At 40.8% G+C, this 14,031-nt stretch overlaps 1 protein-coding gene across 2 annotated transcripts in view; it reads right to left on the bottom strand.

Annotated features, from left to right (window-relative positions):
* LOC139963093 (uncharacterized) overlaps nucleotides 1-8,450 on the bottom strand; it is a 53,878-nt gene extending 45,428 nt beyond the window's left edge. Inside the window, exon 1 of one of the 2 annotated variants that reach the window (XM_071963604.1) lies at nucleotides 7,064-8,450. In XM_071963604.1, coding sequence (XP_071819705.1) covers nucleotides 7,064-7,975 — 912 coding nt within the window. In that variant the 5' untranslated portion in view covers nucleotides 7,976-8,450. The remainder of the gene's footprint in view (nucleotides 1-7,063) is intronic. The other variant, XM_071963605.1, reaches the window with a different exon arrangement.
* Between the last annotated feature and the right edge of the window lie 5,581 nt (nucleotides 8,451-14,031).

Here is a 14,031-nt window from a genome sequence, read left to right as displayed (position 1 = left end):
ATCTCTCTAAGCTCCTTGGTCTTGCTTTGTTCAAAACAAGCTGGTAGTCAAAAATCACATTGACACATTGCTGTATCATCATCGTCAACCCTCTATTCATGCTGCACACATTCTACGGCCTCCAGGCAGATGGTGGGAAATGGCTAAAGATTAGGGAATTTCCCCCATTTCTGACGATTGTTTGGACAACATTGTTGTTATTACTATGGAATGTGCATGTGCTTGTGGATCATGAGTGGGCTTAAAAAAAGTCTTGTGCCCTCAACAAGAAAAAAAAAACAAGAAAATAAACAACCAGAAAGCAACCGTGTGCTGATCAAACAAATAACCCAAAAAAATTACCGTCTTGATGATTAAGTCTTTTGCAAATTGTAACAATTTGTATAAAATTACACACGGTTTGTTACAAATATAAATGAACTGTAAACTTAACGGTATTATGATGATCTCATTCCAAAGTACTTTGAAGGCACAAAGTACATAATTTACTTCACACGTTGCAAAAAAAAAACTCTTTTTTTTTTTGCATTTCAGCATCCTCTATCATACATCAAAATTTCTCAAATGTGAGGGTGGATACGTACTCCCCATGGGCCCCATAGGTAGTGCTATGGTTCAACCTACAGGAACTGCAATAAAGGTACAGAGTTTATGCAGGACTTTGTTGTAAGATAACTGCATGCCGGTGATTGGGCCATCGAATTCCAGTGACCTGTCACTACACCATAAATGATAGAATATTCTAGCACCCAACAAAAGAGAAATCTTGAAGTACGAAGAAGATCAAGCTTTCCTTTCCAAGTTACACAGACACAATCACATAAATTTGTTCACATTTGAGAATGCGAGGCAAATTTGATACCACACAGGCTAGCGACTGGGTAGTTATGTACTGTAGGTCTCAGACCCCACAATAATGCTCTCCCTTTTGGGGAAAACCTAACCTTCAAAAGGGCAGGCGAAGAATAAACAAATTGTAAAAGCTACCTAGCTAACTAACCTAATGTTGAAACTATTACAAAACTTGTATCTCCAATGACGTGATCATGATCATAAAGAAAACCACTGCGAATTAAATTTCAGTCGTCGGTCCTGGAAACGTCTAGCTGGATCATATACTGTATTAGAAGGCAACCACTTTTGTCAACCAATTTTGGCTCCTTTTTTGGGGGGGGGGGCGAGGGTAATGGGTTGTACTAACGGTTACTTCAATCATCAAGGTAGCATACTGTACTTGATAACCTCAGGAACACCTGGGACAATCGGGACAAAAATCCTTAAAAACTTGCCCTGCAACAAGAAAGCTCAAAGTTCCTTCTATGAAAATTGGTAACATGTGATTTAGAGTAGTTCCACACTGTATACTGCAGGGAGCTTTTCCACACTGTGATCTAACAAACTTACACACGATGGCATCCCATTGTTGTTGTTGTGCTGTGTGCTATATATGCATACTTCCAACACATGCATGTACAGCTAAAGCCAGAAAAACACTACCAACTTGGAAAACACATGGGACATATTGCAAAGCCTTATAATAACATAGTTTGTCCATGGTCTTCTTCTATGGCATAAAAGACAAAACATCCACTTTACATTGCAGTTATCCTAGAATAATTCAGTATTAAGCGTGTGGCTTCCCTGGGAACCCAATCAAAATAGTGTCATTAAGTGACCTACATTCTACTCAAGGCCAATCAAAGACAAAGCTAATCACCTAAAACCACAAAGCATTTATTAATTACTTCCCAATATCGCACGGTGAAAGTGGTAGAAGGAACACAATATTTAACTTTATGAGAATTGTTGCTTTCGTTCAAAACCACCCCGATAAATGAAACAAAATCTCAAGAAATAACGTATTTAGAAAAGTCGGTAAAATAACCATTATTAACTTTTCACTTTATCTCTTTGGCCTTGTTTTTTATTATGATCATTCATCTCAATTGGAATTTTTTAATACTGGAAGGAATATATCAGCCTGATTAAGACCCATCTCCACTTCTCACAAATCTTTGGTTTGAACGGCTGGTTGTTTCATTACCATATTCTAGCTTCCTCTCAATTCTTGGCATTGATTTTTGAATAATTTTTTATAATATTGTTGATGTTTTGCTACTTTTATAACAATGTTTAAACTCTCATAGCAATGTTGTTCATTAGCTTGAGTAGTCAACTCATATTTTAAAATTGATTAAAACAAACATTTGGAAAGTTTTGGAAAATTTCTGTTAAGAATTTCATTAACATTTGTACGAAAATTCTTTGGGTGATGAAACTTTGGAAAATTAATGAAATCAAATTATTTAATCACTTCTTCGTTGACGTTCCGCTTGGTCAAAAATTTACATTGTTGTCTTTGATTGTCTTAAGTTTTAGTAATATTGAACCTGGATCTTATTGGGAGTAATTAATAACCTATAGATCTGGTAAAATTATTGATCAGAAGCAAGGAGCTACTTTGAACTGAGGTCTTCTAAGGAATCTACAATATTATCTTGCAACAAGATGCCTAGAAATGAATCCCTATGGTTGTTAAACAAACCCCTAATTTTTAAGTCGAACAGCCCAACAGCATTTATTTTAAGATTATATTTATCTCACTGGTATTCTCTATCCAAGGGATAACTGAAAACATCTCCACCTCTCACAAATGACTGATTGGAGTAAGCTGTTTACTGCAGTCCTATGATTACCATTGTTTCATTTCGGGAGGTTGGGTGGGGGGGGGGGGAGGAGGGGGAGGTGGATTTTCTGTGTACTTTCGCCACTCTGACCACATGTTCAGTAGTCTATATATTACCGCTGTATAGGCCTCTTACTATAGTACAGGAAACACTATTGTCAGTGGTTTATCCTAGCCTAATAATGATTCCCATAACAAGCTGAAATTTCTCTGACAATTTTAGAGGTTCTTGTCAAGAAAATCAGCTAGAATTTCAACTGGTGTATAAATCTTTGTGGGGAGTTAAAAGGCATGAATGCCTAATATTCGGTATCACGTAATAAAAAGGCTGTAGCCTGCATGCGTAGGCACATAAGCGCTAGCCCTGATAAACGTTTATCGTTGTGAATGTGCGATCTGAAAATGGCAACTCTTTTGCAGAGCGGTAACAATCTTGATGCAATAACAATCAGACGTTCATGTAGTAGGTGATGATTATCTAATCGATATTTAAGGCAATGGAAGAATGAATATGAAGCTCATCGTTACATAGATTAACAAATTTCCGTTGTACAGTACGTAATATATGAGTACTGTACAGTAATTGGAATCAATAACACTAGGCCTCAAGAAATCAGGGGTTCGGATAATATGGCTTCGGATAATGAGAGTTTTACTGCACACTGAAGCTAACCACCGGTTAGGACAGTGTTGGTGGTGTCATCTACTGCACATTGTGAGCAAAACAGGCTCATGACTTAATTTGTTCAATAATATGGCAAATTGCTGTGTTACACAAGGGCGTAGGAACCGGGGGGGCTGGGGGGCGCCAGCCCCCCCAGTGAAAAATGTGGAGGGGCGGAAGTATCATTCCGCCCCCCCGCTTCGCAAGTCAGAAAACCCCTTTTTCATTTCCAAATGAGAAAAAAAATCTCATTTGGAGCACCAAATTGCATCTAAGGCCTGGTGAAAATACAAAATTAAGTTTACAAATGGAGTGGGTGTTGAAGTGTGCTATATTGCACCAAATTGCATCTGAGGCTACCTGGAAATGCAAAAAATTCCAAAGGGGAGGGGACACCCCCTCCCCTTAGACCCCTCCCCCAGGCCGGCCATCAGTCTTCAGCCCCCCCACTCAAAAGTACCTTCCTACGCCACTGGTGTTACATGCTTTCTCTAGTCCCAATCAAAAAAATGCCTGACTTTTCTCCTGTTACTTTGGTTCTGGCTTGTTGGCTAAGAAGTGAGTGACCCACTTGCTTTACTAAGTACCAGCTGACAATTTTCATCAACCAAACCTAGTGTTTCTAGGAAGCGCTTTTGAGATAAACACACCCAATTTACGATGCACAGATCACCGAAATGAATACTGCGTTACTTATTGTATTTACCAGGGTTCTGATTCTTGCAGTTAACCATTGAAACTTGTTTGTGGTAACGGTAAAGTGGTTTCAAAAATTTGCAGAAACCAAATCGAGCAACCACGGTAGCAGTTCGTCGACATTGACGGACCACTTCAAATGTTGGTTTGAGAAAAAGCGTCGGGTAATCCCCCGTCGTAATGCCTTCATACATTAGATAGTTTGATTATCACATGTATGGAACTATTTGGAAATAGCAACAAAGTTAAATGTGCCACCTTTAAAACCATTTGATAGTTTATTTATCCTGCGGAATGGCAGGCTGCACTGACTAACACACATTAACCTTTAGTCCACCTAAATGTACATTTTCAACTTGGCTGTGATCTGGAGGTACGGTACACAGTAGAGGGGTCATCAGGGTCCAGTGCCTAACTTTTTGGTTTTGGTAGACATTAAGAATTGTTTTTTGAAAGCATTTAGTGAAGGGGACAAGTAAGTAACTGGACCGAACTCGGTAAATAATGGGATTCTAATCCTGCCTGGCTCTGGAACAGACTGAAATTACACAGCCTCGTAATTAACCTTTGACCCGTATACCACAAACGAAGGAGAGTGTAGAAGGAGTAAACCCTACCATCATTATAAATGTCATCAACAACTAAATTCAAACAGTTCAGAAAAGCTTTAATCCACTTTGAAGATATCACAGATCTAATGTTAATCGCTACACAAAATCGAAGAGGACTCGATCAAGTCTAAATATGACATCGAGCGGTAATGTGCTATATTTTCCGTTATCTTTTTCTTTCGTTTATTTGCTTTAAATGCTGAATGTTAAATATTGAAGTTCTTTAACATGACCTAATGATGACAAGGGTTTTTCACTGTCAACACTGTTACCATTAATCAGTGGAAAATATGAAAGGAGCAAACAAAGAGAAAGTAAAAAGGTTTCAGATCATAGCGGTAGCAATATGACATCACAGATGTACAAAATGACACAGCTCCTGGCACGACTCATTCTAGACAGTGGCAGAGCGTCCATACAGTCAGAGGGGGTGGATGCCCCCCCTGACGGACTCAAATGGACTGCTGGCGCCCTATTCAGCTTTTTACCACTTTTTACTTATTCGCGATTATTGACTTTTTTATTGCGCTCTCAAATACCTATTGACATTTGTCACATTTTGTTGGTGTAATTTTCTGACAAAATGGCGATGACACCTATTTATTCTTCGTTTATCTGCAAATTAGCAAGGCCCGGAAAGGGTCATTTCCGGCGATCTAGGGAGTAACTTTACTCAAAAAATGTCTGTACGCTCCGCGCCAACCAGTGGTGGCGCTCCGCTTAGATAGTGTCGAAAGCGCCCCTACAGACCATTCTCGCCCACCCTGACCAATACACCTAGCTCCGCCACTGATTCTAGACTATGATATCTCCAGGCAAAATAAGATATAAACTTAGCTCTGTTTGAGGGAGTCGTTCCTCACAACGATCTCTATCATATAAGCTTGCCTGACTATGGACCTTCTTATTTTAGACTGCATATATTTAGAAAGTTTTTATTTTTGAATTTTATTACATCAAGCTCACTCACTTGAACACATTCTCTTACACAGGCTCTTCAGTGGATAAGCAGTTTGCCAACAGTTTTTGTTTTATTTCAATGTCGAAACACATTTAGATTCCTTTACAAATGTTTCACAGACAAACACCTTAACATTACAGAAAATCCCCAGTCTCGGTTGGCCACTGGGCCCCTGCCATCTGGACACATATTTTTAGAAAATTAATTTGTGAGAAAAGCTACCCGCTGCGTTTGCTTTCCATAGCTAAGGAACAGTGCGGATATTTTAATCTCAAACGCACAAGTTTATGGAAAATTTGTACTATAACAGTTCGGTTTTTATCTTGGAAGTGTTTAGACAACATAAACTCAACTGTGGGAAAAGCATTCTCTGACCATAACTTTTGCAATGAGTAGATCGTAGAGAGGTCGTAAATTCGTAATTGGAAGATTAAGAATAGCAATCTTTTGGGAAAACAGTCCTAGCGCATAATCTTGGTAAGCTTTTCCACTGAAACCCTGGTCTTTGAGAATGAATGAAAGAAACCACCAACCTTAGTAGCTCAACATAACAAATGCAAGTACTAGATCTACATCCTAGTTAATTGTTTTTGTAAACAATGCGAGTAGGATTGTAAAAGTCAATAAACTTGAAACTGAACAACCCTCTTCTCATTAGTTCAATCCGATTAAGTTCAAAAAAAGGTTGCTACATTGTTTTGAAATACTGCAAAGTTTTCACTCAACCACTACTAAGCATTCTGTATATGGGATGAGGGTGCTTGTGTGTGTGTTGGAGGGGAAGGGGGTGGGGATGGGTGAGTTAAATTAAATGATAGTTGGCACTTGCTCCATGAAAATTGTAACAGAATAAAGATGACACAGAAACCGATAACAAATATATGTATGCTTTATTTTCCAATAACGATTAAGTGGTTACATTTGTCTTCACTGCACAGTGTCCGACGAAAGAGCTTGGTAGGAACATGGACAATGCACCACCTTCGTCATGTCAATGCAGAAACAATAAACATTGGAGAGAAATTTCAACGACATGCTGGGCACAAGTCACTATAGAAACGACATGCTGAAGATGCACCTTAATGGCCAGATGGTTTAACTAACCCTGTACTGAAACATCAACAAGCCATACCACTACAACAGTAGCACTACGTAGCTCTTGGAGAGAACTGTTTGTGCGCATAAGGACACAAGATTGTCACAAGAAACCTTGCTGCTGAATGAAGACAGAATATTAAGCAAATGAAATGTACAAGATAGCCTAGCATTATGGAAAAGGAAGAATAGTAAACAATGAACGTTGAACATGACTATAGGCCTAGGCGATAGGTGTTAGTATGTAAGCTCATAAAAGTACCTAGCATAGCATTTAATAAGCATTCCCAAAAGGAGTGAACAAGCGATAATGAAAATTGAGCTCTTAGTCTTAACTTAATATGCCTTACCTGACTTCTGTTAGGATAACTAACTGGCATCTGGTTCACCATTGAGGGATTGCTCCTAGAGGGTCCACCCCAATATTGATTCGGCAAGCTGCTCGCATCTGGGCCCCCTCTTCCAGAGACATCATTTTGTTGCGAAAAGTTATTTGGGAAATATGGAGGCTTCTGTCCTTGAAGAAGTTGTGAAAGCGTCGGTGCTGAGCTAGATATTCTATCAGTTCCAGGAGCCCTCTGACTGGTGGAGGCACGTGGCTGCGGCATACTACTCGGTCCATACTGCGGCACGTACCCCCTCGACACCGGCGTCGACGTACTAAAGTTTCGAACAGAATTCATTGGATCATATTGACTATAGGAACTGTTTGGCATTGGATTTGATGGTGCTCCTGGTCCTTGATACATTTCATTACCAGGAGGCAATTGATTAGACATGCCGGTGAAGTTCGGATTACGACTATAGTTATACCCACCTACATTACCAAAAGCATCTCCCCCTGCTCCTGGCCCCATACCATACCCCATTCCTCCTTTGTTCATTATAGCATCCGGAGGAAGATTTACTCCGTCCGAAAATGGGTCTACATTCGGCGCGGGAGGACCGGTTGGTTGAGGATTCATTGTTCCACCAGGCACTGGGCCGTTGTTAGGTGAAGTTGAATTGAGCACATTGCTAGGTCTAACGTTAGGCCTATGCTTTGTTGCTGACGAGTTTCCAGTTGGATCCATACTATTATTCATATTTTCGGCACTTCCATTGTAAGGAAACTCCTTCTCTCTTTTGAAATTATTTACGTTGGGTCCACTTCCTGTAAACGATGGGTTATTTGGTAGCACGTCGAGTCCATTAGAACCTGAACTTGGAGTAGGACGGGATGTGTTATCATTATCAACATTTCCCACTTCAGTTGTTGCCATTGCTCGAAAGACCAGGTCCAAAAAATTCCTCCTCTCTCTTCTCGCGAAGAAATTTCACTCTCTTCGACGGTACTCCAGGTTGGACAAGTACTTTCCAAACTTAACGTTGTTTCCAATGACACACGTGTGTAAAAGTGTTATTTAGAAAATAACACTGTGAAACTAAAGACAGAGCCATCGGGAAGTACAGGCCATTATGCTCGGCTTATGGCGTATATGCATGAAACGTACATTACATACTATCTGGCATTTTCAACGAGGTATTTTCGCTCAGACAGAAATTAATACGCTCTTAGAATCTACTAAAAATATTCCTCTACATATACTTCTTTTCTTCCCCAAAATGGCACAATTAAAAAGTTTCAAAACTTGCTCAAGTCACGCGGGTGATAATGGACTGACAGGAACAGTCTATTCTCTGATTATTTGAGAACTAATTCCTCCTGCCTCGGTAGGACATTACATGCCATGGCGGTGGAGTGTCCCAGGCATTCTTTTCATCCTGCTTTCGATTAGCTGTTCTATCAACCATACATACACATTTACCGCGCTAACATTAAGGCAAAATTACGATTTTTACTACCCATTCCTTGTATTTTTTCACATAGAAAACGATCAGGGGTTTGAGTGGGAAAGTTTTGACAACATTCAAGGTGTTATCATATTTAGCGCAGATCAAAATCATAAGAAATATAATTTTGTCACGTTAGGGAGTAACGATACTGCCCTCAATTTTTTCATTTCCACAGAGTAATTGAAGTCTGACGTCAGCAAGGCCGCATTTCTATCTGGCCTTTGTTTGCACTCGAGCCGCTGTGAGGCACGTTTCACAGATGAATAATCTGTAAGGCCAGGAAGGTTGTTTTCTTCTATGGCTTTGCAAATTTATAATGTACATTCGCTGTACACACTCACACACAGAGAGGCAATTGCAGCTAGAGTGTGTTAGGGAAGGAAAGAAAAAAAAATCCAATGAAATCCTTTAGTCGAAAAGCACTGTCGCCTAGGCAGTAAGTGTGATTTGTGTGGCGCTTGTTAGTAGCCTACGTGCATGCATTTCATAGCGGCTCATTTTAATGCGAGGCACATACTAAATAGAGAGCCGTGGGGCAGAGAGAGAGAGAAAAGCGCTGGGCAAGAATCAGGAGTAATAATGTAGAAAAAAGTATTGTTCCGCCTGGCGCGGAATTTGTTTTTTATTAATGAACTGATTTTCACATGGTGAGGGTCGGTGATAATGATGAATTTATGATATATTGGTAGGGAACGGTTGTTTGAAGTACTTGGGGATTTCCCCCGCGAGATTAACGTAGGAAACTGTGTTTTACGCTCTTTGTTTCCGGATCTGTGGTAGAAATGTTTTGTTTTGGTGGTCACTCTGGTTTCAGTTTGCTGAACAATGAAATTTTATCCCAATTATTGATTGGCACTTGGTTGACAAAGGCAACCTGCTATGCTTTCATGTCGATTATAGGTTACCTAGTTATTTTTCCCTTCTCAAAATAAAGCAAAAAAATGATTGGATTATGCTAGAAAAAAATTACTTGAAAACTTCAGTGGACTTTGGTCTTTTTCCTCCAGGCCCATAGCCAGACAAGTGCACGGGGGGGGGAGGAGGGAGGGGGAGGGGAGGGGTGTGTGTACATACTATCTCACTCTTCCCCTCCCTGTCCCCTCTGTCCCCTCCCTCTCCCCCAATCAACACTCACGAATGGGAATGATCATCGTTAAAGGAGCCGGTTTTAACGTAGGCCAAATGTGATCCTCTGTATTTTTAATAGCCGTTAAAAAGTTGGGCAAAATAGGAGCCATTAGTCAAATGAATCGGTATAGTGACCCAAATCCAGTAATAGAAAATGTAAAAATGCCGCCCGGTTAAACTTTTAAGGAGGCTAAGCTTTCAGTTGTTCATTGCTACCCTACCTATAGGCACGGGAAGGGTCGGAGCAGGCTGAACCATCCTCAAGTATCTTTTAGTTGGGGCAGAGAGTCGCCATGTTGGGGTCTACCTAATTGTATAACAGTGAATGACGGAGCCTAGAACGCCTAGGCTTCGGTCCTTAAGTTTGTGACCAGAACAATAGACGTAATTTTCAAAGCACGACGTACATACAGCCAATGATATTGTACTCCGGCCCAGTCATATATACCAGGGCCTCGTGCACCTCAGTGGAACAAGTAAATATAAGTGATTACATTTATTACTAAGTAGGTTACATATATTTCAAGTACTCTGGGCAAACAGGACCTTAAAGGTATGCTGTATTGGCCCCGAATTACCGAATATGCTAGATATTCAAAAATGGTCACCTTTGGTCAAAATTCTTAAACAGTTTTTATTACAACCTTTGAGGAAATGTTCCTCACTGGGACATCATTCATTCATCTTGTACGTGTTCCTTAAACATGTCTGAGAACAATTTGGAGAGTAAAGACCTCCAGGAAAGTACTTTTTGAAAACTTCTAGCAATTAAAGCGTGCTAAAATTTGGGGCCTATACTGACTAAACCTTTAAAACGAAGCCGGGTGTGCTTTTCGCCCAATTTACATGGACCCGCTTTTGGGCTCACCACTTGGGGCCATGTAGAGCACAAACAATGATTTCAATCGGTGTAACATATAGAAGGGTCATCGAATGCACTGTAAAAAGTTGGCAAATATTTTTACCAACTCTAGTCACGTGGCTTATGAGGCGACCAACCATTTTTTTGCTATCACTTTGTACGTTATAAAACCTATAACTTAGGAGCCTACGATATGATTGTCAAAACGTGATAAATTGGTCAAAATGACTACATGTCACTCAGAAAATCAGTGGCGTAGGGAGGCACTTTTGAGTGGAGGGGGCTGAAGACTGATGGCCGGCCTGGGGAGGGGTCTAAGGGGAGGGGGTGTCCAGGTGGCCTCAGATGCAATTTGGTGCAATATAGCACACTTCAACACCCACTCCATTTTGTAAAGAATTTTGCATTTTCACCTGGCCTTAGATGCAATTTGGTGCTTCAAATGAGATTTTTTTCTCATTTGGAAATGAAAAAGGGGTTTTCTGACTTGCGGAGCGGGGGGCGGAACGATACTTCCGCCCCTCCATATTTTTCACTGGGGGGGGGGGCTGGCGCCCCCCAGCCCCCCGGTTCCTACGCCCTTGCAGAAAATCTTATGGTCGGATGCATTAACGGTACCAAGATATAGGTGAGCTATCTGTCTATCTTTTCTTAAACAACACTCGGGCCCGGATTAACCGTATGGAGTAATGCTAAGGGGGAAGAAAGGTTCTAATACGTATTTCGTTCAGATGTCATAATCCAAATGAAGGAGGAAATTAATTTTAAGGTTCTCTTTGGCTTGATATTTTCAGGAATGTTCAACATAACCCTCCCAATAAAAGGAGGCCTACATTTTCCAAATTTCCCTGTATCTTGCAGATCCTTTTTTTTAGAAAAAAAGGATGTTTTATACCGTATTTTTGCGCAATTGGAAATGCAACAAAGTGACGAAAATTTTTTACATAGAAACATTCTCCATCCCATGTGCCATACGAATCTGAATATTGCGGTCCTCAAACAAGTGAGGGCCTAAGACTGTAGCCTTATTAGCCTATACCGTTGGTTATTCCGCGGCCCTGAGTATACAATATAGCTCAAAGAGCAACATGCAGGGTGAAACCACAATTTTGCTCCTGGTGCAGGGAGGAGGGGGAGATGTAATGTCGTTCAAGGGAGGATCTACTATATAGAACATTTGTTACTAAAGGGGGGGGGGGGGGACGCTTAGATGCAAGATGGTGCATATAGTTTGGAACTTTTGAAACAACTGTGTTAATGTTGTATATTGATGTACTGCACACTAGGACTTTATTTTCAATATTCTGTCTACCTGTGGGGGAGGGGAGGAGCCGTCTTGATTTAAGCTCCCCCCCCCCCCGCCGCCGCCTGAGAAGTATGCGTGGTCACGCCCCTGGCCACATGGGTGGTGTCGATTCGGGTCACATACGGAACTGATGTGAAGTTCACCATGTCCGATATACAAATTTTCTCACCAATCAACTTTACTCTGTGTGTTTCATGTATGAATCGGGAAGAATTTGGTTTTGTCATTATCTCTCAGCTTATGCTAAGTGTTAATTAGATAGTATTGATCTTGTCGGTAGAGAATAACTTAAGCAGAATTCACGAACAAACACCCAAACCATATTTAGATCACCCTACATGTGGAAATTAAAATATTTTTTATATATAAGCTGATAACAAAACCAACAAATAAGCAAACGAACTAACAAGCAAACAAGCAAACGAACCGAGACGTACAGGCCTTCTAATGTTATAAACATTGATCCTATTCACTCGCTTTAGAATTGCTTTCAATTTGATCCTATTTGTATCCTTCTATAATGAAACCTAGATTTCCCCTCCTCGTGGTCTTTCTCCACCCCATCCATACAGCCCCCCCCCCTTCAACCCCCCTCAAACCCTTTATGTATGCATCACATTTCATTTCTAACTGTAATAATACTGTACGGCATTTGTCACCAACGATTACACTTCCAACTTAAAAAAAAGTTGAACCCTTTTCAACACCCCTTTGAACCAATTCCGCCGCTTGGTGAGACCGTGTCCCCCCCCCCCCCTTTCTTCGTTCAAGCGTATTTTCGTCCCACACTAATCGCGTTGCAGCTGAACATATTTTTTTACCTTCCGTTCCCCTGGTTACCACTAAACCAAATGAACGACTTCCATTGGCGCTTCTTAACGCCAATTAACACAGAAAGTTTGAGATCCTATTCACTCTGAATGTTGCGTTTAATTTGTCATTGGCAAACCTTTCTTAAGTTTTGGTGAATAAGAGGATCAAAATAATTTGAGGACGTCCAGCTTAAAATGCAACTGTAAGATATAACTGCAATACAACTTATAGTTTATGCATAACGATTTTAACTATGACAATATCAACAAAAAAACAAAGAGGGAAATGTTTTTTCTTGTAACACCAAGTGACACCACATATTGGACAAAACGGCGACCTGTTCTTTACCTCCCCGTGGGCTCAGTTCCCGTAACTAAATTTAAAAGATTGGATATCCGACATTGTGACGACCAAACAATATTTTCTACAACTCTGTTCATCTGTGGCGTTTCCTTGAAGAAGGGGGGGGGGGGGGCACACAACAAACTGAGAGCAATATTTTTTTTGGGGGGGGGGGGGTTAGAATACGGGTAATGAAAGCTTGCGCCAAGCTCGCGCAAGCCATGTAGGCGTTTGGGCTCCCGCTGAGGCTTTGTGGTTTTCATCATTTCCAGAGTTTATATATCAGCTTCAAATCATCAGAATTTTGAAATTAAATGTAAATATATAACAGTCAGTAGAAGTTAAAAGAGTTGGGCATCATCCTGCCTTTTTGGTTTGGATATGGAGGGGGCATCAGGGGCATCCGACATCCTCCCCTCCCCTTGGCGACAACGCTGTTGTCCATGCGCATATAGCTCTTCATATGCATATATTAATCGGGAAGCCTTGTTATTGGTCCATGCATTAACCGACCAAGCTAAATTTAACGTTACTGCATGAAAGGAATGGGGGCCCCACATTGAACTATTTACACCCTTCAGTACCTTGCGCATGGCAACGTTCGCTAAGGATGGGATCACACTCCTATCCTACCTGTCGAGGTCCTTCCCATATTACTTGAAACAGCCGAAGAAGCAAACCAAATTCAACGACCATCATTTTCCTATCGTGTGTAACACTTTGTGTCATATCTAACTCGCTTATTTAATCTATATTTAGGCTATAAATTAGGTTTATCATGTTTAATTAGGTCACAACGTACGACTGCGCTAATAGCTTCCTTTAACATTTCTTGAAAAGGGGGCGGGGGTGTGTTCACCCCCGCACCCCGAGATCCGCTCCTGACTAAATGGGACGAATCCTTACGCCTGCAGTAAGTTATACAAGGAAACGTTCGGAAAGCACATATATCGTGTGGTGCGCGGGCAACCTGTATAATGTAAAAGAGGGCGTAGATAAACAACATAACCGGAGCCTATCACGCAGGTGCC

The sequence above is a fragment of the Apostichopus japonicus genome, chromosome 21 (assembly GCF_037975245.1).
Source record: "Apostichopus japonicus isolate 1M-3 chromosome 21, ASM3797524v1, whole genome shotgun sequence".
NCBI classification, from domain to species: domain Eukaryota; kingdom Metazoa; phylum Echinodermata; class Holothuroidea; order Aspidochirotida; family Stichopodidae; genus Apostichopus; species Apostichopus japonicus.
The sequence above is the reverse complement of the archived record's forward strand: the minus strand, read 5'-3'. Positions and strand labels throughout refer to the sequence as shown.